We start from the raw sequence: 24258 nt of genomic DNA on the forward strand, positions 1-24258 counted from the left end.
AATGATTTTAATTTGGCATATAAGCTCATTCAAACAACATATTAAGCCTTAAATTCTTAAAATATTGGCGAGCAAAGAAAGGAATAGTCTACATGATATATTCCTATTTTTTCAGTTGAAATAAATAATGCTGTCATATTACTTGCAAAAAGCAAAACATGTGAACTGACCCCAAGACACTCTTCCTCTGCAATTTACCTCTATTTTTCTGCGTTTCTAAATGAAAATGTGCATAATATTTGGCACTGTGCTGCTACTTGCGATACCTTGTTCGGTGTGTTGGGTCTGCAGCTGGGCCAGCTCGGTCTGGTAGATGCCTGCACACTCTGCCAGCAGTCCCCTTAGCCCCGCACCGGGAGCCTGCAGAGCGGCCAGCGTGGCCTCCCCGTCCGCCACTGCTACCGCCAGGTTGATGGCTGCCACTGCCTGGGCCACTGCGATGACACGCGGCATCGTGGTTAGATCCGAGAGCGGATTTAATGCGGACTGAGGTGCTATTGGTAAGAACTGATGTGTTCACTTAGAGGAGATCTTTGAGATGGGGACCTTATTTTGAATGTTTACATCTGCACTGAAACTTATTATAATACTGTTATATATTATACTTCTAAAACAATATGGCAGTAGTGATCTCTTTAATTAGTGTGAATGAACCAAGTTGATCAACCACATTTTAAAATATTAAAATTAGTGCATTTTTAAAATTCAACTGATAAACATTGACAGAAATCACCACTATGTTTAGTGTCTATGTCGGTAAATTACATAACTGTGGTGTCATTCTGCCCTCGGTTTCAGTTTTAAGCTTGAAATATTGTCATACATTTGAGAGCTTCCTCCTGGTCTTGGTTAGCAGTGTGTATAGCCTCCTGGATCTGGTCCAGCCACAGTACTGCAGACTCATCTCCTGATCTCTGTTACCACAAAATACACACCACTGACTCAGTATGAGTAATATGACACACACGATTAGCATTTCCTCTGCTCTTCATAGGGTCAGACCTGAGGACAGGCTTAAACAGAGCACAAGTTCATACACATATTTGGGATAAATCCAAATATCCCAAATAGCTGATGTTACGAACGGTACTCGATTCCTTTACATTCCTTGGTCTTTTCTTCCTCTTGGTAAGTTTCCTTTACTGCAGGTGATGTAATTGGAGTACACATGACATGATGTATATGATATATAGACCTGCCCTTTCTGAGAAGCAACCAACACAGTGGTAAATCATTATGCATCTTTGATCTCTGGGCATTTCAACAAAATTATTCAAAGTTTGGCATTAATGATGGACATTTTGAGTAATTTTATAGTCATTTACTTAAACACATTAAAATCAATTACTTTATATTGAAAATGAACAGTCAGAGGTGTGTGACTTTTTTGCCTTGCTTTACGGCACCATTTTAATAACAGGAAGATAAGCAAGCCCTTTCTTGTTATTACATGGCCTGCAGTGGAGAAGAATGCACTCGGCTTCTACACACATTGGAGGAATGGTCTTCTATTGCTCACCTTGCTTAAAGTGTGGTGTGACAGCTGTACCATTACTTTGTTCATACATTTGTCCATTATGTTTATTAAATTAAACCTTTTGTATGTCATATACAAACAATTACTTGTCAAGCAGATTGTCAGGCTGCCTTTAATCAGTGACATTAGAAACATTTGGCTCGGTTTGCACTTGTGGATGCACTCAAGTTATAGAAGTTGTTCAGCAAACTAGATAGACAAGCAACAGCACCACAACATTGTCACAGAAAATAAGCTATAGGCCTGTGCTTTTTGTGAGTGTGTGAGTGTGTTTGTGTAGTTTTGTGAGTGTTTGTGTGTGCGTCAAACAAGTGGGGGCAATACAGAAAAAATCAACAACAGCCACCACCCCCGCTCTGTTAATAGGTCAAAGAAGTAAGCAGAAACCACCACCCACAACATTTTCCTGACTACTACGCAGTCTGAACAATTCTGGAACCAGTCTCTTACAAGCCTACACAGGAAACCAGCAAACACCAAAAGACTGAAAACAGAAAACCTGGACTTAATTTTCTTGGTTTTGTTTTATGGTTTAAAGACACTGTCTGCCAAAAGAAAAAGAACTTTGAATGGATATCTCTGTATGAAGGCATCAAGAGGAAAAAAAACATGAGGAGACTGCTTCTGGCACTCTTATATGCTTTCATCCTTGTCCAATCACTTCATGCCAGACGTAAGTAATTTTTCTTTAAAACAAATTTATAATAATTTACCTCTTTAAAAATGTATGCATGTTAAACACCTCTAATAGACATTTAGTGGGTTTAGAGAAGTTTAAAAAAAATCTCGTTTCAATTCAATTTGATTTACCTACTGAGTTTTGTGTAGGACAGAACCTCAAACCCTTAACTCTTGTGGATAGAAAGGCAAATGTTAAAGTTCATGTATAGTTATATCTTAAGTGACAAACATGTAAAGATATAATTTGAAAAGAAACCATTGGTCAGTTTTTAAATTGTTAGGTGTTTGTAAGCCTTTTGAAGTAAGAGTTCAGTTGTTTTACTTGCCAACTTTTGTTGAGGACTCGGTACAAAGCCTTAAACACTGTGGTAAAACATGTATAATAACAAAGATATTAAAATAAAAGTGTAAATAAAGATAAAAGGCAAAACAAAATGTACAAGAAAAATCAGTCTCTCAATTTCAAGGTGTGCAACTGTGTCAACACCATTTGTACTGTAATAGAGCACATTTGAAGTCCGTTTTCCTGAACGATTATTTCATCCCCCTGCCCTCAACAGGTAATAAAACCAAGGCATCAAAGGATGAACTGAGACCAAAAACATTTATTGGAGAAAGAGCTGCCATTACAACACATTCCAGCTTCACCGCCGTTCTAGTGAAACTTAACATCTCCCACCATCACTTGCTGAACTACACAACCGGGTTCCTGAGCACCAGGGTCATTCCAGCAGCGTACGTGGTTGCTATTCTTATTGGCATCCCCTCAAACGCCCTAGTACTGGCTTGCCTCAGCAGGAAGACCAGAAGCTTATCTAGTGCCATTCTCTACTTGAGCCTGGCCACTTCAGACATTCTCCTCCTGCTTTCGCTCACTCTCAGGGTCCACTACCACATAAACGGCAACAACTGGGTGTTCGGGGAGATCGCTTGCAAAGTTGTGACGGCCTGCTTTTATGGCAACATTTACTGTTCCATTCATGCGCACATGTACATTAGCGTGGTGCGGTATTTGGCTGTGGTCCATCCATTCCTTTACCGAGGGCTCTCTAAGCAATCATTCATGACCTGCGCTAGCCTGACCCTTTGGGGGGCTTTTGCCTTGGCCATGGCTCCGGAATTACTCACTGATCAAAGCTACTATGTCAACCATGTGGGCATCACATGCCATGATGTCCTGCCTTATAAAGAGGAATCATACAAGTACCTGATTCCATATAGACTGTGTCTCATTTTTTTTGGTTTCATGGTGCCTTTTGCGATCATTACATTTTCCTATGGATCAATTGTATACCACCTAGGCAGGTCTAGCTGCGATTGGACACACTATGTCAAAGCAAGCACACTCGTGTTTGGGATTTTTTTACTGTGTTTCACTCCAAGTAACACAATCCACTTGATGCACTACGTCAGACTGTACACAAGCCAGCCAGATGACTTCTATATTTACTTCAGTGTGGCTGTGTGTCTTTGCTGTTTTCACAGCTGTCTGGACCCCTTCCTCACTTACTTTATAACAAAGACTAAAGCTTCCACAGTGGATTTCATCTCCCTTACAAGCATGTCCCCTAGGAGTTCAACCAATGCCTAAACTGAGGAAGCTGTGGGAAGTTTGTTTTTCTTTTGTGTCACCCAAAATCAGTGGAGGGGAACTCACTTGTCCAAAATAAATAAACAATAGCTAATGCATTATTGGACAAATGTTAGACTGCAAGATGTTAACTGGAAAAAGTGGATGATTCTTAAATGTAGCTACTGGTTTCTTTGGCATTTTAGAATCATTCAAAGCTCTGATAATTAATAATATAGCAACTGTAACAACTGGCTGGTAACAACTGAGACATCTGAGCAACAGTAGAAAAGACCACACCCAGTAAATTGCAGTGACACATAAATTGACTAGACTTGACTAGACAGAGCACTGCTCCAAGACTTCATGATCTGACCTTACACAATAATTTTTTTCTGTAAATAAAACCACTGAAACTAAATCAGCCTTGAAGTCCAATTTGCAGGTATGAACCATGTTTAAACTTGCCTCGAGTTCATCCCAGATTCTTGAGCTGCTTAAGAACATTCCAGTCGGACTAGATACATTTTGACTGTAAATTTACATCATCCTGGTACACTGACAAGACATAGATTTTTATTTTTACTAAATTTTGTACAGATATCTCTGGAAAAATTAAGCGACCATTGTAAAATTATAATTTTCTCTGGTTTTGCTATTTATAGTTGTGTTTGAGTAAGATAAACAATTTTGTTTTCTTCTATAAACTACTTACATTTCTCCCAAATTACAAATAAAAATATTGTAAATTCAGAGTATTTGTCAAATAGTCAATATAACAAAAGATGCATTGTTCTGAAACCTCAATTAATGAAAAGATAAATGTTAATTTTTAAAAATTACAATACTTGAATTCAGACATCAATCAATCATTCACACTGCCCATTAAATATGATTTGGTTCAGCTGATCACCTAATCAGTACCTCATTAAAGTAGAATGTGCTGAAATTCATCCGACATTGGAAAGGCATAGCCCCCATACACATAGAGATGCTGATATAAGCAAAATTTGGAGTGGTCTCAATATTTTCCAGTGCTGCATCTGTTTTACATTTACATCATTTAGCAGACACTCTTATCCAGAGCGACTTACAAAAGTGCTTTTCAGACAAAATCTATTGTCTTGGAGAATTAAAGGCCAGGTTTAAAAAAAAAAAAAAAGTGTTTCTTTTACTAACCCTAAAACCAAAGTAAAACAGAGGAAAGAACAATTAGTTGGACAAATCAGTAGGACAAAACAGAGCTCATAATGTTGCAGTACCTTGCAGATAAGCTCTTTGGTGTGCAGCAGCAGATTGTGATAATGTTTGGCTGTGGCTGGGTTAATGCTCTGTAATTTAGCTGTCGGGAGGAGCAGAGCAGCGAGGGTCTTCTCTGGATCTCCAGAGTTCAGGGCCTCGTTGATCTCAGCAATGGCAATGACTCCTGCAGAAAGAGAAAGAGAGAGAGAGAGAGAGAGAGAGAGAGAGAGAGAGAGAGAGAGAGAGAGAGAGAGAGAGAGAGAGAGAGAGAGAGAGAGAGAGAGAGAGAGAGAGAGAGAGAGAGAGAGAGAGACACACACACACACATCCCAAATGTAGCAAGGAACTGCAATAAAACTGAAATGAAAGTGAACTTCTGGATGGGAAAACAGATGAAAAAGCTGCATGACTGGAGTCAATAGGAAAGACCTATATGTGCAATGACATTCATGTCATTACTACAATGTAAACTTACAATGATTAGGCAAGTTTATGTATACAGGCTATTTTAAGAATGTAGAGTGAATAAAATGTGATCTTTTGGACCATTGGCTAATAAAATATTATTACATTTATTCCTATAGCCATGAGAATATTTTGTATTCGGTCCTTCATTCATGGACTTGAAATCAAATACACATTATTGTACTAAGCCCTTACTTTCATGTTCCTCATGAACCTGACTGTTAACAGTGTCAATGCATTTCTGAACATCATTCCAGGTAAGGAACTCCTGTCCCTGAGCAAGAGATTCTGCTCTGAGGCTCATCAGTGTGTCAGCATATCTGCAGGGGGAAAAACATGAAGAATCCAGTATTCGTTCCCATTATTATAGTGGCCTAAAAGAATACAAAGTGCACCAAAATAAGGCCCATGTTTATCAGACTATTTGCAATGAGAGTTCCACTCTGGGATGAGTGTAATTATAGGAGACAGGCATGGAACTCATGTCACAGGCCTGGACCTGATGTTGTCAACTAGTGCTTGATAAATGTTGTCTCGAGCCCTATTCATCTTACTAAATGAAAATGTCACAGCTGTAACCTGGCTCCATCTTCATTACCTCTGCATGTTGTCATGGTCGATGTTGCTGAAACCAAGTGGAGAATGCGACAGCTGCTCGGTTACTGCCGAAGCGTCCTTGGTGTCCAGCACGTCATTTAGGACAGCTACGGCCGACAGCATCTCGACAGCAACGCACAGCTCCTCGTGGCCCAGACCTGCCTTGTTCTGGGACACAACACATTCCATTCCGATGATGGCGGTGGACAGCGAGCGAATGCGGTGAGAGCACAGGCGGGGAAGGGCAAAGAGGCTGACCTGTGAGCTGCCCTGCAGGCTGAAGAGCTCTGACTGGTACAGGCTGGCAGCCGTGGGGTACACGATGGGCAGCTGGGCGTCGGGGTTCTGGAGCTGCTCTACCGTCTCCTCTGGCACAGCACGGCGAATGGCAGCATTAATCGTCACCATGGCCTCCTGTTCTGTAGGCAGGCACAAGCATCAAATTCACTGATGGAGGAATACAAATTTACTTTACCCAGCTCTTACAGATGCACATTTTCTGAGCTTTTTTCCCTCATATAACCAACAGCAAAAATGATCAAATATGGCTAAACTACTTGCTTCAAATTCATAAGAGCTTGATCTGATATACTCTTTTGCTGATCATCATTGCACACTAACTCCATAGGCATCAGATATGTTCACTGTTGGACATTTTGAGATATTAAACATTATATGCCTTGTTAATGTGAGAAAGATCTTCAGTGTAGACAAGTACTGTGTTGTCATATTTTAGAAGCCCCTTTCTACAGTGTTCCTACAGGACAAGACACGTGGTACATACTCCGTTTCTCTGCCTCAGCAAAGTCATTGGAGGAGTTGACTGCCCTTTGGATCTCGTCCTTCTCCAACTGTGCTTCAGCTCCGATATCCTGCGGTGAATGAGCAATTAGCAACACGGTCCTCAGTGTCACAAACTCAACTATGCAACAGGGCCGTGCCACATGACAAGAGCTTACTGTCATTATGATCGCCAAACACACTATAGGTATTGTCTCATCTGTAACTCTAGAATGCTGACCATTACCTTAATCCATAAAGAGAGTAATGCTGGAACAGTGATGGTCTCTTTTTGCATCCTAATAACTATGGCACAGTTCAAAAACTCGTTATCCAGAACACTGAGTTTACTGCATCCACTCCCTGCTAGGTGGACCCACCTTAGATTTGTGCTCCCTGTATGATGTGAACTGCACCAGGTAACACTGAGAGTTGGCCTCTTCGATGCCCAAAAGGCCCAGGGCGGGTAGCCTGAGTCCAGCCAGCAGAGCCTCTTTATCCTGGGCATCAATGGCCTGGTTTACTTGCTGCACGGCTATAAGTGCTGCACACACAGAGAGGTGACATTCTCAACTTCAGAGCAGAGTGATGGCAATAATGCTCACAGTCTGAACATAAAATCTTAATTTCTCATTAAATGTTCTGTGCAAAATTAGCTTGGCCAATGTCCAGACGGAAAGTGGGCCATATGGAACAAAAGGAATGACAGGAGTGTTTGATTAAGAGATATGGGAACCCACTGTTGACCAAGTCCACACTGCTCTGGATCTCCTGTTGGGTCAGTAATTCTTCATACACGTCTCTCTCTTCAGTCGCAATGGACAAGCGCTGGGCACGTACACGTGTACACACACACACACACACACACACACACACACACACACACACACACACACACACACACACACACGTCATAATCAGCAGGAAATACGAGGCACACAGGACCTTCATAGTTAAATTATGGGACAGGCATTAATTGACTGATAAGCTGTGAGGAGTGCTCCAACTATATTTACATCACAATAGAAAAAAATTAATCATTACATCATGCGCATGCAGTCAGATGTGCTCATATAAGCCAAACTAACCTCAGTGGTGTGTGAAATAGCCATTAAAGCTAAACCGCTCTCTAGTGTTACTGTTTGGAACTTATTTCTTACTGTTTGATGTTATTTCATGAACTAAAACTGATTTTGTAGATACCAGAGCGCTTGAACTTCTGGGTGACTCCATCAGGAAGTGCCTAAACCTAAAGGAGCCATTTTGCAACACCTCTTGAAAAATATTTGCCTCTTTTTGTGCTTTGCTTTCATTTCTTACAACACTCAGGCACTTTATTAATTCTCAATGCTGTATGGCTACAAATTATTCTCTCTGTATATTTTTGCTTCATCCCTGCTTATGGGGATTGGACAGCTGTTTTGTGGTGGTTTGTGTATAGCTGTGCAGTCCTGAGCTGCCTGCCCTTGGACAGCTTGTGAGGGAAATGTGGGAGCCATTCAATTTCTAATCATATTTTGTCTGGCGTTAAAAAAGCAGGAGGAGCGCTACAGCACAACACAAAATGAGGCATGAGCTATTTACAAATAAAAAACACCAGTGAATGCAAAACTAGGAACTCCTATAGGTGGTCATCTGCTGGATGCCTCATGTGTCTGTTCTTTATAGTTTTCTTATTCTGACTGAAAGTTTATAGTATATCTTATATATAGTTTATAGGGTATATAGTATATATAGATCTTCTGTGTGGCATGCAAGAGCTTTCCTGCTGTAGCACAGGGTTTTAACTAATAAACTAACATCTGTCTACCTTCCATGAAGCTCAGCATTAGTCAAACATGAACTTTGACCATTTAGGAAAGGTGGGCGAGCATGTGAGCGGCTTTACTCGTCCTGAGGCGTGGGCCTCTTTCTTCCTCTTGGCCCTGCTCAGCGTGTCCTGGTAGTCATGGGCCAGCTCCTCCTGGGTGTTCCTCAGCATGGCGTTGGGGTTCTGCAGAGAGGCCATGGTGACCTCGGCCTGGCCTTTGTCTATGGCCTCATTGATGGCGATTACAGCAGCATGCACTGCAGACAGGACACGGGCCCAGCCGAAAGGAAGCCAAGGGATTAGGAGGAACTACAGAGACAGTGCATGTTTCCACAGGGAATGTTATGTAGAAGTACATTCTACTTAGTGCTTATTCAGCATCAGTGATTTGATTAATGGTCTTTAGGTGATTAGGTGAATTAAGTGATTAGCTAATCACAATGATGGAGTCTTGTGATAATTCAGTCACTTGTACAGTGACGTGATTCTGCCCTGGATTTATGGTGCTCACATGCAGCTTCGTCCACAGAGAGCTCGCTGGCCAGGATGCCCCCAATCTTGCTGAAGGCTGGCATCTGGATGCCATACTTCTCCAGCTCTTTCCTCATGTTACTGATCTCCTCATCTGGAAAGATGTAACAAGACCTTCGCATTTGGATGAACTTCAAAAAAGATGACACACGCTTCATGTGCCACATGGTCTGACTCGCAGCCTAAAAATAAGGTAGTTCAGGGGTGTCCATGCATAAGTAATGGGAATATTGTCAACAAATTCTATTTAAAATAAACCACTCCTTTTTTTGCGTCAACAGGGTGGAGACTGAAACTGAAGCCACATTCACTGTGTCACTTTAGTCAAGTCCCAGGTTCTGATCATTTCTTTTTACTGAGAATACCTTTCCAGCATCAAACCGCTTCTACAATTCATTATGCAGACGGAACCTTTTGTCTTGCCTTTTCTCTAATGCCCTGTATTATAAACAATGGGTCATCTGAGACGCATGAGACAAACAATATATTATGCCTTAAATAAATGTGACATTACAATTAATCTAAGCACAGCTAGAAATTAATAGCCAATAAGGCTCAGCTTGGCTCTTTAGCCAGACTGAACCGCAGTACATACCTGGGGTCATAAAGTCAATGTGCAATTAATGTGTTGTTCTTGTGAACCATCAAGTATGTAATTACCAGAGTTCAATGTGGTGGTGTTATGTTTGAAATCCTTTTGATGCAACATTCCCATGAGACAAAAATCTGAGGTGTGTACCTGTGAAGGCCACTTTCCCCAGCAGGTCTTGAATTTGTGGAGCGATTCCCAATTTATAGAGGTACAGACTGAAAAAAGAAATGCACACACACGCACACGCACGCACATGCAAAAATGCCATGAGCTGATATGTAATTTTAAGAAGAAATCTGGACTCAGGTTCTACAATAAACTCAAAAAGGCACAGAAAAAATTCTGAGTTTGTTGTTTAACACAGTATTCTGTATTTACAGGTTAATTTAAAATGCATTCATGTACTCATGTAGTATTGCGGCATGTGTGCTGGATGAAGATAAATCAAATCTGCACCAAATGGACTGCTTGCAATAGTGAACAACGCACTGATCTCGGAGAGGAAATCTAATGGTGCAATATGTGGTTTTTAACACTAGAGGTCAGTGTGCAGTAGGTCAAGCTCTTGCTGCAGAGATCGGATCTATGCTGAGACACCCAAACAAGTCGAAAGTTCTGCAATCTGCCTAGTACAGGTGCCTGGAAACTCCATTAAACTTTCATCTACCGCTGATGGAGGATAAGTATGACATGAATTATAGAAGCCTTTTGTGAACAGTGCAACTGGGTGTGTGTGTGTGTGTGTGTATATGTGCGTACCTTTGGATGTGGGAGATAAGCTTGCATGCTTGCTTTACCTTTGACCGCTAAACACAATAGACATGGAAGAGGAGAAGCATTCTTAACTTTACCCTCTGTTAAACAGGGCAAAGGGCAAATTGTTTGACCCGTAGCACAGGAGGAAAAGGCCAGAACTGCCAAAGAATACCAAGAATCTTACTGTAATTAAAGTGTTTACAGCCTTTGTGCGAACATGAAGAGGGGAGAGGAACTGTCCGTTCTGAACATATCCTTAATAAATTAAGAACCTTTTTCCGAAGTAACGACATGTAGTGCCTTGCCAAAAACAACCAGAAAAGCAACACCTAAACTAAACGTGAATGGTGGTAGGCAGAGGGTTTATGTCATTATATGTCTATAGCTGTTTCCTCCAGTCTGAAGGTTGCTTTGTCCCACTCAAGTTGACCAGGTTCAGGAAGGAAGCACATGTGTGAGGGAGAAAGAGGAAGCCATGCAGGCTGAGAGAGAGAGAGAGAGAGAGAGAGAGAGGAAAGAGAGAGAGAGAGAGAGAGAGAGAGAGAAGCATCTTACTACAGCCAGAGACCTTCCTGTGGTGAGTTGTTAGACATATTGACAGGTATTAGCTAATGGCACCCAGCCACCCAGTTGAGGAGGTTGTTCAAAATTAACTTTCATTGATGTGACCTGTTCGCCGCCCTCAAAACCCTGAGCCAAAAAAATAACTGCAAATGCTTAGTCACCACCAATTTTCTGCTGAATGATTTTCCACTCTGTTGTCACACACAAAAATGCAACCAGTTGTGGACGATGGTTAATACAGTACATGAAGCCATAATTCGAACATTATGCTTCGCAATGGATTAGGAATTCTTCATTAAATTTACTATATGAATTAAATGCCTTATTAAATTGTGACAGGAAGCAGGGGAACATGCTGGGATATCCTTATCATGGTGTGCAAAGCATCATCAGGAAGCTTCAACTGCTGTGCTGAGCTACATAGTGTCAATAGTTTGCAATGTCCATCTGAACTTCCTGTGTGCATGGAGACCAGTTGCTTGAGATCATCATGAGTGATAAAACAGAAACCATTCGTGATGATGCGTTTCCTGCTGGGCTGGGCGCATGTTATCAAAACAGCACCCGCCATCATCGCATAACGAAACCTACATCAGTCAAAGGGCAAACACAGCAAGGGGGACTGATACCAACCACAGTCTAGCAGTGATTGTGTAAACATAAATAAATGAATTAACTGATACACCTAAATGTATTTCAGCCCACATAACACTGGGCTTTAGGGAAATCGTTTGGGATGCAAGAGGCCACCTGGGACAGACAACGAGATCTTCCTCTGTGGCAAAATGGCGGGAATTGGCAGGAAACAGTGACAGGAAATGACTAAAAGCAGACAAGAAGTAAACCAGTGTAGCTCTGGAGTAGCTGTACCACAGGATACCCGTCACTAAGAACATTCACCCCAGAAATGAGACGGGCTTGTGGCTTGAGTTTGTCACGGCAGCGCAGATTTCTGAAACTGTAAGCCGTGCATACCAAGCAATGAAAGAGCAAGGCTTTAAGATAACTTGAGATTTCCTGGACAGTGGATGGGGGAAAGACGATCACTAGCTTGTACCTGAGTGCGTGTATGCAGTAGATCACCTTGGGCATGTTCTTGCGATCGTACACGTCAGTTGTCTCCGGATAGAATATCTGAAAGCAGAAACCATCATTAGTCTCCGGCCCTCGTTGCAAGGCAAAACGAGAGCACAACTTATTTCATTTCATCCACAACCTTTTCAGAGATATGCAGCATATGACCGAAAAGCAAGTCAGAATGTATTAACAATGTTAACAGGATCGTCACTGACACTCTAGTAAGGTTTAACTGTAATTCTATTACATTTCTGCAGACTCAGGCCTGGGCACATCTATAGCAGGTGCTAAACTTCTAACAGTCTGTGTCTGCCATCAGTTAGCTTAGCACTCTTTGTGGATCCGATTTTGAAGAGTCTACTGTTGCACATTTTAGCCAAAGATCTGTTTATTATAGGATGATGACTCATGGTATGTCAAAAATTTGCACGCTACCCCGCACACTGCATTGGGTTTCAGTTTACAGCCGGTTGCAGCGTTAGCTTGCTTGCCTTTAATGGAAAGCTCTCGCCAGGTACTGAAAATGCAATCAAACTGTGCAAGCAAGTGGAAGGTATAGGCCACTGTTTGGCTGCCAAATGCAGGGATACAATCTGACGTCATTAAAAAGTTCTTTTATTCCAGGCTGATGCTCTGCTTTATTTTAGGAGCCAGGCACAGACAATGACAAAAAAAAAAAAAAAAAACAATAGGTGGTTTCAATTGCTATTCATCCATGCAGGATAATAGCTTTGTTCTGCTCATTAAGCATGCATTTGTTTGAATCGCTCTGCAAGGTTCCACCCATGCCTCTTCAAAGCAAGGTGACTCCGCCAGTGTAATGGGGAACACGGGTAATAATGCATGTGTTTACCCACTGAATGAAAGTCTCAAAATGCAGTGTTACCTCTGCAAAAGATAGGAACCTGAAAATCGTAATATTTAGTACGGGAATTTTTAGTTCAACCAGCATTTCTGTGTTTGAGAGTGGGGGGTACGTGTATGTGTGTGTAGGCAAGTAGGAGGAGATCTACTGCACAGAAAGCCTCACCTTTGGCAAACCAATAGATTCCATAGCTCTGAGCCACTGCACCGTATTGTCGGTGTGTCTGAAGTGTAGCCCTGTGTGCTGGGGACCGCAGTAGAGCAAACAAACCATTAGTCCAAAGTAATCTCTCAACCCATAATTAAACATGTTTCTCTAGTTATCTGTGAATTAATATGCCTGTGAATTGATCTAGTGGTTTTTGTTTTTTGTTTTTTTCAGGATATGAATACAAATGAGGTTAAGGAGAAGAGGTCAGACTGCAGTCTTAAATTAAATAAGTTAATGGTTCATTTCTGCTTGTGGGAATGAGTTTTGCAAGAAGTGAGGATGTCTGGGATGCATTTAGGAATAAATTGCTTCCTGTAGATATTGAGCATGTGTTTCATCTTAGGAAATAGCACAAATATTTAGCAGCACTGCTCTAGCTAAAATGGTGAACCTTAAATCATAATTGTGCCCATATACCTTGTAACGAGCCTGGTCTCGGTCATAGATCTTCTTCTCAGACACCATTTTTGGGGCAAAGAACTTGGCGAGTTTGCCAAGGAACACGCCATTACGCAAGCCCTCTTCCAGATCCGTGGTGGAAGGGAGCTCCTCCTCCAGACAGGCCTCCATCCACCTGAAAACAAATGGACTAGAGCTGAACCTGAGGCCAGGGCTATTACTCGCCATCTCAAGCCACACCCGGAGAGCCAAACTTTGGTTTACTCCTAAATATCACAGCATGTGACCTAAGAAAAGACCCAAAATGAAAAAAGGCAGCAATTCAAGGATTGTATTTCTCTATGGGATCATTAACATATACTATATAATACAATTCAATGTTATGCAGTGACTGTGGTCTAATACTTGTATACAGTAATGTTAAAAACAGACCCTCAGAAGTCTAACTATAGGGTCTAGAAGTCTAGGGTCTGTTTTTTTTACATTATTACTGTTGGTCTATGTGGTTTAAAAAAAATAATAATAATAAAATTTCTTGGTCAAGTCTCTAATAAAATCTATAGGAGCACAATGGAGTCCAAACACAATTACTATCAACATTCTGTTGAACTAAATATATGACATTGAAACTTAAATTCTTATGCAATATTTGCCTTAAACACAGACAATGGCATTTCAGTTCCTCAGTAATAGGCTGCAACCTGTTTTGGGGTGGTATCATCACAGTCCCTAGCACAAGTAGGGTTGACTTTCACTATGTCAACTTTGTAAACATAACCTTGGACTGTCCCTTGAGTTAGGTTATGATAGTGCACAGGTTAAACAGGGTAAGGATTTCAGTACTCAAACCAATTGGTCAATATTGGCTTTTCCAAAGTGAACAGTTAATGGTAACAGTTAAGCTTTGGCAGGAAACAAATTTTCAAATCCATTATGTCTAGACTGAGAGAGCCTCTCACAGAGTTTAATTTGATTTCTACTATGATTAAGGTGATTATGCTTCCATCCTGCCACACTAGCCTGCAAACAATGTGAAGAGCAGAGAAAAGCTGTATTCTTCAGGTATGGGGCTGAGACAAAGAAAACTGCACAGGAGGAGAGAAATATGGACAGATGTGCAGATTCTCAAAACCCACTTTATATGCCCTCAAATTTTCAGGCCAGCTCAAGTGAATAGTGAGGAATCAACACAAAACCAAAATGTTAAACAAAGAAAGACAAAAATCAAACTGTTTCCAATGTATTATGTTGTCAGTAAAACATTCCAAAGCTGTACTGACCACTTAAAATGCAGGTGAACCGACAAGGGCCAGTGTGATTTACTGTCTTTACAGAAGTCACTAGTCCATGACCTACTGAACAAGTGACCTCTGACGTACAAACACAAAGCTCCATTGTCATGGCACCTACACTGCCACTGTTCTTGTCATGCCTGTGTAGGGAAGCTGGCATTGCTCCAGGGGCTATCATGGCTGTCTCCCTGATCTTTGGGACATTTGAGTCCATGTTTCTGCACAAAAACATGGATAAGGCCTTTATTGCTCTCTGACCTATTCATCACTCATAAAGGCTGACTGAAAGTGGGAGCAAAAGTTATCTGTGAAATTAACTTGATTGAAAAAGAGCCTCTCTTTCATAAAACAGTACTTTTATGTTTGTAATGTATGGTTTGCTTGGTAAAATTGAAAATTGGCTGAACTGTAAACCCTACAATAGGCTACTGCATTACATAGCACCAAGATGCATATGAACTGAGCTGAGCTGAGGGAAAACATCCAAAATGCCATTAATGAGTTACTTTCTGTGGAACTGTGGTTAATGATTTACAGATTTTTAATTTTTTTTTTTTTTGTTCTACATTAAAAGTCTATTAGGCTGTGACTATGCCATGTAGGGCTTCTCTGCTCAGCCTTGAGTTGGCAAACTAAAACAAAAGCATCATCTCAAGTTGTAACACACCTTTGTTTTGAAGTCACCTCTGGAATAGTATTGTCAAAGTTTTGTCCAAGAATGGAGAATTTACAGGCTTCTTACAACCAGTGCTACAACCTGATTGCCATGCTTTTAGTACTTTTTTAATCTTTCAATTTACTTCCTAATAATAACTACACCCTATGTACCCCTTAGTTTTTGACACTGCCATTCACATACCCATGCTCAGATATGTCCACGTTCTCCTGCTTCTGCTAGATCAGCTGGGGGGTAGTTTAATTAAAAACAACACAAATGGATCAACAATGGCTGAGCAAATGTGCTGTCCAAGCATGCATCAGCACACCTCCTACATTCTCCTGTAGGCTGTTGGTCAACACAAACCAACCAGCTGGAAAGTGCAGAGACTCCACACTGTGCCAGTCAACTCTTATCTTGTTTTGGATGATAACATGATGAGTTTAACCTAGTCTAAGGCCTGCATCTTAAAAGGATTAAATTCAAGTCTAGTAATTTCAGTTCTGAACAGTAGAATAACATGAGATGAGTATCAGATAGCAATGAATTTTGAAAGCATATTTTGGGATTACAGATATCCTGGATCAATAGCTTTAAGGTACTGATTCAGGTACCACACAGTGACTTGATGGGATATTCTATCAAGTCTATCTATGAAGATGGACAAATGAGTACTCATCAGTACGAACTAGTCAAACTAGTATGGCAGTAATTTCCCATATTTGGGAAATTGACATTCTGTGAGTTTGAGATTTTAACTGCTGATCTGGACTCTTTACAATATCAGAGTCTTATACAATATTTTGTCTTCAATAGCAAGATGTGGCCCTGACTTGGTCATTGCACAACTTCCAATGTGTTGATCAAAGGATGTGCAAAAAACAATGAGGCAAAAATAGACTTTCCCTCTTGGTCCTGTCAGGAATAACAGGAAAATTGCTCTCACTAACTTTTCTCCGTTCTAATCAGAGATGGGAGTAAGAAAGATGCATGTTAGTCTCAAGTCTTTACCTTTGGGTCTTGAGTCCAATCTCACATCATGGCACTAGAAATCAAATGCACATGTTCTCAAGTCAGGTCTATGTAGATTATCAAGCAAACCAAATTCCAGCCAAAATAAAATAAACAAACAAATGTATTTTCCTGGGCAAAGTAATAATACTACACAAGTATTCATCTGTGAGGAATATTAACAAATGTATTGAATACAGATGTAAGCAAGCATAAATGTAATGAAATCTTTATGCATGTCACGAACAGTGCCAAGATGATTTTAGTTTGCCACACTGCGTCTTGCACTGCTCAGTCTACTCTGCAAGTGACACACACACACACATGTTCCCAGTTAACTGGATCATGAATGATTTAACATAGCTCACACTGAGTGGGAATCTTAATATTACATAAGGTTGAACTTTTGTGCTTTGATACTTCTGAAATTTGATATAGTTTTTTCTTTAAATACAAAATGATGGGAATGGCTTTGCTACAAGCAAGATATTTGCTACATAGTAAGCCTAGACAAGCCCTTATCATTAATTTTGTATTCAGAGAAAGAAAGAAAATGAGTTAAATGAACATCTTTTTTAGTTTGTTTGCCAATGAAAACTTGCTTTGACTTACTGGGCTGCTAGAAGTTATCTAGCAAGCTAATCTCTGCAGTGTGCCAGTCATTGAAGATTTTCAAATTACACCTTCAAAATCAAGTGCCGAGTCAGTTATCTTCCAGCTAATGTCCAGGTGAGTCTCATTTTATATTTTCTCTTGCAATTCACAGTACAAACGTTTTCAGTAAGCCTATACAAAATCTAGATTTTTACAATAGAATTGTTTTTTAAATTTGGGGTTTTTTTTCCATGCATTTTTAAAATTATTATATGTATACATATAAATGGTATGACAATTTATGATGATTCTTCAATTCTTTAATAAAATGTGATTTGACAAACCCAGAACATTTTTCATTGGGCCTTCAGTCAGTCAGTCTGCTGATACTGATGTGTCAAGAACACCCTCTTCTTAATTTTTCAAAGATTCTTTTTTAACTTTCATTTTCATAGTGTGGGCTATTTCTGAGACCTGAAACCTACAAGTGGAAGTGTCAACTGTTGTATGTTAAATCATACTTCACAAATCTATAGTCCAGCAATGAAGACATTACATGAACATTTAAAGAAATAAAGTATTAACTTGTAAAGAATATGGTTTACATCATTACACAAGCCACACATTTATTTTGATTCTACAGTCATGTTTTGAATCTCATGTTTGATTTGGGGCCACGCTGGCATAAGGGCAGGCTCTGTCCACATAGAAATTAACACCAAGCCTGATCTCAATATGACGAACAATAGCTGGGACTAGTGGCAGTGTCTTGCAACAGGGGTTGTGTGGTCACTTCACTTGCAATCATCCAGTAACAATATGACAACATAATGTGACACCACGTGAAGATAAACCACTGTTTTTTAAACGTTATGTTTCAAAGGAACAACGTCAACTTCTAAAAAGGGGAAAGGTATATTTAAAGCTCTGTTCCGCACTGATGGCATCACTGCACGTGATAGATTTGATTAAAAGGTTTACATGCACATCGTATACAGAGTGAGCTACATCATGGGAATATGAAAGGGATGCAAAGTAAAAACCCTTTGGTTATTTAAAAAACAAATTTCAAGCCAATGTAATTTATGTTTTCCAACTGAAGGTGATTCATGGAAATTAGTGGCATCTGTAATTTGGTGCAGCAATCCCCCCCACTATATAGGCTAACACAGACTACCAGACAGCACACTTGGGTTTGTGGAAGTGTTAATTGTTATAAGTAAGTTAAAGTTCTGAAGTACAATTTTAAAAAAGGAAAAATCAAACAAAAACTATAATCTCAGGAAATGTATAGAAATAAAGGATAAGCAAATCTGGCTTTACAGCTTACTGAGTAAATGCCTACAGCAATGAGTTTTGAAAAGCTAAGGAGAAACAGACCTCATTGGAGGATTAAAAGAGGGGCGTGGCCTAAAATATGACTCTTAAAAATGGGGAGCCCTGCCTGTTGCATAACAGACATTCCCAACCAATATCATGCCATTACAGCCTACAGTAAACTCATTTAGGCCTTTTAATGTCATACAACACTTCATCTGGCAACGGAAAAAAAGTTCTCCCAAAGGACCCCTATCTAAAAAGCACACATGGGTAAACGTGTTTTATTTACTTAAGTCAGCAGGTACAAAGTCTCCCTAGTAAAGCTGTTTAGTGGAGGAGGGACAAGAGGTGTGGGAAAGTGTGCTTGTCAGCTGACAAGCTGTGAACTGCTATCCATGGCCCGAGTCTAAAGCAATCAAAAAATACAAGACAGTTGAAAAAGACGAAGGAGATTTAAAACCCATGGAGCTTTGCTAGTTAGCTGTTACTGGTTTCCAAACATACCCATCAGGCTTTAAAGAAAAAAAAACATGCTTTGGATTCCCTTAATACATAAGATCTGGCACTACAGCAGTGCAATATTTTGTGACACCTGTCTCCATTTGTGATTAATAATCCCCCCCAAGTTATAAATATATATAATAATTCTGGCTTTTATACCAACCAATTAGTGTCCAGTGTTAAAATCCTAATGTAAGAACAGAATCTTTGCAGTGTTGACTCACAAACACCTTATAATTTGTATTCAACAAATGTGATTTTGGCCCCTACTTCATTAGCTCTATACATGAAGTCATCTTGATGTGAGAGGAGAAATACCCAGAACAAAACATCTGCAATGACACAAGAGGCATAAAATCTTAAAAGAAGAGCAGGATACTAAATACAGCTTTACTCAGTAAAGTAGACTAATTGGTATTTCACTCTGATCCAAGATTTAATTTAGAATTTGCCCACTTTCCCCAAAACATCTGGACTAATAGGCCACGCTCGATATTTACTCTTCGTCTCAGAACAGCAGTAGCTGTCCTCCCTGCTGTCCTGTGCAGCTTTTCTACAAATATCAGTCAGGCTCTCTCTAACACAGTTGGTAGGTGATAATCCCATAATGGGTTCTTTATTGAATTTACCATGCCAGGCTGGAGATCTGTTATGGTAAACATGCATACACATAATGTATCAGGCCACTAGACATCATTACCAGATGTAATTAGTGCATTTTTATCTAAAGGAGAAAATCCCATCGTGCTTCTTGAATGGCACTTCTTATCTAAAATAGCCTAAAATGACCAAGCCAACCTAAAAAACTATGACATTATAGTCAACACAATGTGTAGCGAATTTTGTTGCAGATCGTAGCGGTCCGTGCCATTCTGGTTTGCAAGCCGGAAAACGTACCTTTTGGCTTCCTCTAGGTGACACAGATATTCATAGGCAAGATTCTGCCGTCTCCTCTCATCCATTTCCTCAGCTGAGAGCCTCTCGTCATCCACAATGGCTGCAGAATAAACAAGGGTAAAAAAACTGGAAAGTGGAGTCCCTAAAGAACTCAACTTGGAGACCTACCTTGAGTTTTTACACACTAAGGCAACATTGTCCTAGGGCCATAATGGCACTAAGCATTATAATTCTTTCATTAATTTAATTCAGGCAACCAGCAACAGCTTTAAAATCGATTAAATTTTTTTCAAAAAAGAAAATACCTACCCACCAGAAATTAAACAAAGTAAACACTACAACTAAGCACCAATGGCCATCTACAGTCTAAACAAAGCAAGCATTTGTGTATGCTTTATTGATCTCCACACTCCATAAGATTTTTAATATTACCATGAAGCACAATACATTAGCACTGACTCTTTGACACTAGGAAAATAAGGCAGCATTAAGATCCTATACTTAAAGGAGTTATTACTAAAGAGAGCCCAGTTATAAAACATGATAAAGTTGCTTCAAGCTGACCTGTTTTTTCTTTCCCAGTCTGGGCACTATGCATAACTAAGTCCCTTTATTTCTGGATGAGTAGATTTTCTCTGTTGTTGTGTACACTCCTCTAAACTGGTTTTGAAGATGTCTCAACTAACATCATCAGTGGGGCAGGCTGTCATGCACTGTTACCAAAAAAAATAGTTCAAAGTTGTGATAACTTAAAAAGGCAGGGAATGCAGCTTTTGAAAAATAAAACTTAGTTTTGTTATAAAATGTTAGGTCAATAGAAATGTCTGAATAGAAACTCATTGGTTTCCTTTCAGTGAAATAAATTTGTTTGCTTAAGTGAATCTACCTGAATGAGGTTCATAAAACTGTAACCCAAAACACAACTTTGTAAAATTGCCCTGTCAGCACAATATCCTTGTTGATTTAGGATACAATTTTTGATTTGAGCATGTGCAATTGTTCTTAGCATACCAGGGCATAACCACTGCCCCACCAGAAACAGAGCGTTAATGACTAAAGAAGGGAGTATCACAATATCTGACTAAATGAACAACAAACTGCAAACATGATTCACGTTCACTGTGTAGCCTACTGCCCATGTTTATTCTCTGCACTTCTCTGCACACTGCAATCACGTGTGATATTACTAAGGCCGTTATCGTGATCAGCCACATCAGTGGCACATGCAGACAAACGTCCTCTCACAAAGTTTTTGATTATGGCCAGAAAGTTGCCTTCAAAACGGCACCAGATTTAAAGAGAAGCTGATGTATTAAACATCAACACTGATGGAAAACTGAGACCACATTAGGACTATTGACTCACTAAGAAAAACAACTCAGATGATTTTTGGTAATATTTACAAAACTATATTTACAACAGATAATTATAATTCAATATGATTTGCAGAACCAGCAAATCAATGATCTGGGGTCAGCAATTTTTCAGCCTGATCCTTAAGATGTAGCCATGAGGCTAATCATGAAACACAGACAAGCTCCTAACTGTGGCTAAATCATGTCCTCACACTGTGATTCTGGAGGGCCCCAACACTGCACTGTTTCCCGTGCTGTTACGTGCCTGGTCAATTTGCTGAAAAATGCTTCACTCACCAATACTAGCACTGTCAAAAGGTCCAAAAAACAAAAAGGGCAAAAAACAGTCATGGGATAGAGTGAAATGCAAAGACAAAGTTATCAGTTTATCAAAGTTATTTGTTGGATAACATATTAGGTACCAAACGGGTTCAAAGAAACATCTTGTAGTTTCTAATTTCCAAAGTCTTCATTTCTCATTATTTAATATAACATCTAATGAATGTTGTGTCATAAAAACAGCGGATGGTGATAAGTCTGAAAAGATGCCAGTCACATCATGGGCCGAATGTGCCCCATACTAATGCGAACAGCATGAGCATGGAGAATGTCAGCCAGTGCAGTGCAAATCGCTTTCCCTACCCCCCACCTAACAACAATTAGGGCAAAGCTTGCTGACACGAAATTGCAAGCTCACCTTTTGCAAACAAGCAGCTCGTCGTGCCAAGCAGCCCGGCAAAATTTTAGCCCTGGCAAACATGCTGCAGCTTGCCAGCTAGTCTCCACCGGGTTTGATTGCCCAGGCCCTTCTGTTCAACCTTAGTGCCGTCACTTGTCCCAACGGACACCTCACTGTACGGATGTCAACACAAAAGCAGTTTCGCACAGCAGGGGCTTTTCACTCACGTCACAGAAGATGTGGCAGGTGGGCAGGTAAACCTGGCTGGAGCACCAAGAAGCCACCCAAAGTCCCATGCCTGTTGTAACCATGGAGCCATGATGGTATACAGAGAAACTTTCATAACACATTTGCAACAGCTAAGCGTTGCCGTGCTGAAAGATGATCCAAAGATCACAGCGAAGCAAGGCAGAATACTTATGATCTTAATCCACTGATCAGTTGATGTTGGGTGTAAACATGTGCAGACAGTGCAGGACACTGAGCTCACCTGTCTATTTTACAAACAACTTTTACAAACAAAGTGCCATTAAAATGTCATCACTAAGTAACTGCTTTGTGTCTTCATTAAAAAAAGAACAAACTCACAGCACATGTTAGATCATTCACAGAAAGCAAACAGCAGTTGCCCGTTGAACCTATGAGGAGCAGCACTGACATGACTGGTCCATCTGAGACTGACCAAATTAAAAATTTAAAATCATCACTTTCATGGAATGCAAGCTTGTTTTTGGTAGAAAAAAAATAATTTTATACATATTCTGCCTGCTTTTCAGAAAGAAAAATACTTGTTGGAACAGCAAAGAGCAATGTGTGCATTGGAGTGTATGATTTGATCAAACTGCTGTAACCCCCAATGTTCAGAATTGAATATGGGATTTCAAAGGCTGCTGGGCAGATTTAACAATGTAGGCTATTAAAACAACTAAAGCCATTCAGAGCACGTTTTCGTGGCACACACCACTATCAGCATTTTAACTAGAGTGCAGACAACTACTCTTCAGAAATGGTATAATTTATGTAAAGTAAAAAGAACACAAATGGCTAGTGAAGGACAGCAAGCAAACTTGTTCAGTCTAGTGGAGCAGACCTGGGTTAATATTACACTTGCAAAACAACAGTTCCCAAAAAACATTGAAAAGAAGCTCCTTCTAAACCAGATGTGGCATTAGATGCAGGTCTCAATTCAATAACATCTTAGAAGAGAAACAACATCTCTAAATATATACCAAAGTATTCCAACATATGAAGACTGAGCATTATTGATAATTGACTCTCAGGATTCTTGTTGCCTTATACAATGTTTGATTTTATTTTAAAAAATAAATAAATAAAAACACTAACACTATTTGGATGTGTTTCTTAAAAATCTTGGAACTAAAAATCTTCAAATTTTGTCAGGTGCTTTTTCAACTGCCAAAGATAATATTTAACGGGAGAAACTGTTCAAAGAAACCTCCCCAAATTCAAACTCTCATTGCAGTGATTAGGTTAGCGAGCATTGCGTTATTAGCTATCTTCTGCACAGCTGTCTGAGAATTCACTCGCCTCAAACAGCCGTTTTACTGAAAAAAGGCTGAAGCTTGAAGCACAACTAAAGATAAGTAACTTTCAAAAAAATGGCCTGAGTTAGTTGGTATCACAAGCCGAAAGATTCTCAACAGCTGGTATCAACTAATTTGATATGTTCGTCAGGACCACACCACACAACCCATTCACCTGTTGTTTTTTTTAAACAAGTTTGACTTGTCAAGTATCAGCCCACTACTTACTAACGCTATATACTGTTAGTTTAGCCAGCTTTCAAACTTCACTTATGATGCGAGGTCCTTGAAAGGAGATTCAAGTCAGACTGTGCATACGAAAAAGACTTTCATTTATTAAAATAAAGGTGATGTACTTACATCCATAACGTGGTCTGAGAGACTTAGCGCCGTCTTCATGGTACATCCTGTCAAAATCCCTTTGCTTTTAAGCACTGAGCAATCTAACATCAACTGCGTTTTGAGTGTATTAGCCTTGTATTGGCCTAGACCTTTTCAGATGGTGACTTTGAAAGATGTATATCCTTGCTTTTAAACAAAATGTGTTTAAACTAAATCTGTCATGTCTACTTTCTCCTGCGAAACGGTACTCCCATTGTGCTCAATGGTAGCTTGTTTCCTTTACTGACAGTTTTGTCGGCTTCTGAAACAGCGCCGCACGCGACCGCGGCGAGGGCCCGTACAGTTGCTCCACATGCTGGCACGGCACGCCCTTTCCAAATTGAAACTAG

General features: G+C 40.1%; 2 protein-coding genes across 11 annotated transcripts in view; one reads left to right on the top strand and one right to left on the bottom strand.

Moving 5' to 3' along the window:
• Positions 1 to 24163, bottom strand: part of iqgap2 (IQ motif containing GTPase activating protein 2) — a 40736-nt gene extending 16573 nt beyond the window's left edge. Inside the window, exons 1-18 of one of the 10 annotated variants that reach the window (XM_081714076.1) lie at positions 19950 to 20049; positions 19323 to 19384; positions 16638 to 16671; positions 13695 to 13851; positions 13233 to 13310; positions 12209 to 12259; positions 9953 to 10020; positions 9194 to 9307; positions 8761 to 8939; positions 7613 to 7700; positions 7253 to 7416; positions 6877 to 6964; positions 6351 to 6511; positions 6094 to 6260; positions 5691 to 5815; positions 5051 to 5214; positions 824 to 914; positions 267 to 434 (exon numbers count right to left, since the gene is read on the bottom strand). In XM_081714076.1, coding sequence (XP_081570202.1) covers positions 267 to 434; positions 824 to 914; positions 5051 to 5214; positions 5691 to 5815; positions 6094 to 6260; positions 6351 to 6511; positions 6877 to 6964; positions 7253 to 7416; positions 7613 to 7700; positions 8761 to 8939; positions 9194 to 9307; positions 9953 to 10020; positions 12209 to 12259; positions 13233 to 13310; positions 13695 to 13851; positions 16638 to 16671; positions 19323 to 19340 — 1915 coding nt within the window. In that variant the 5' untranslated portion in view covers positions 19341 to 19384; positions 19950 to 20049. Of the gene's footprint in view, positions 1 to 266; positions 435 to 823; positions 915 to 5050; positions 5215 to 5690; positions 5816 to 6093; positions 6261 to 6350; positions 6512 to 6876; positions 6965 to 7252; positions 7417 to 7612; positions 7701 to 8760; positions 8940 to 9193; positions 9308 to 9952; positions 10021 to 12182; positions 12260 to 13232; positions 13311 to 13694; positions 13852 to 16637; positions 16672 to 19322; positions 19385 to 19949; positions 20050 to 23887 lie in introns of those variants that run through there. The other 9 variants (XM_027015082.3, XM_081714078.1, XM_081714081.1 and 6 more) reach the window with 9 other exon arrangements.
• On the top strand, positions 1904 to 5605 carry f2rl2 (coagulation factor II (thrombin) receptor-like 2). Its single transcript, XM_027015084.3, has 2 exons — positions 1904 to 2210; positions 2779 to 5605. The coding sequence occupies exons 1-2, from the start codon at positions 2147 to 2149 to the stop codon at positions 3807 to 3809; spliced, it is 1095 nt and encodes a 364-aa protein (XP_026870885.1). The 5' UTR covers positions 1904 to 2146; the 3' UTR covers positions 3810 to 5605.
• Positions 24164 to 24258: the final 95 nt, after the last annotated feature.

This window comes from Electrophorus electricus, chromosome 5 (genome assembly GCF_041902795.1).
Source record: "Electrophorus electricus isolate QZ-2024a chromosome 5, ASM4190279v1, whole genome shotgun sequence".
NCBI lineage: Eukaryota > Metazoa > Chordata > Actinopteri > Gymnotiformes > Gymnotidae > Electrophorus > Electrophorus electricus.

What these genes read in the sequence shown, in the direction of transcription:
- f2rl2 (XM_027015084.3), top strand. Translation starts at nt 2,147, where the DNA reads ATGAGGAGACTGCTTCTGGCACTCTTATATGCTTTCATCCTTGTCCAA. An exon ending in CCAATCACTTCATGCCAGAC is followed by an intron (nt 2,211 to 2,778) that starts GTAAGTAATTTT and finishes TGCCCTCAACAG; the next exon opens with GTAATAAAACCAAGGCATCA.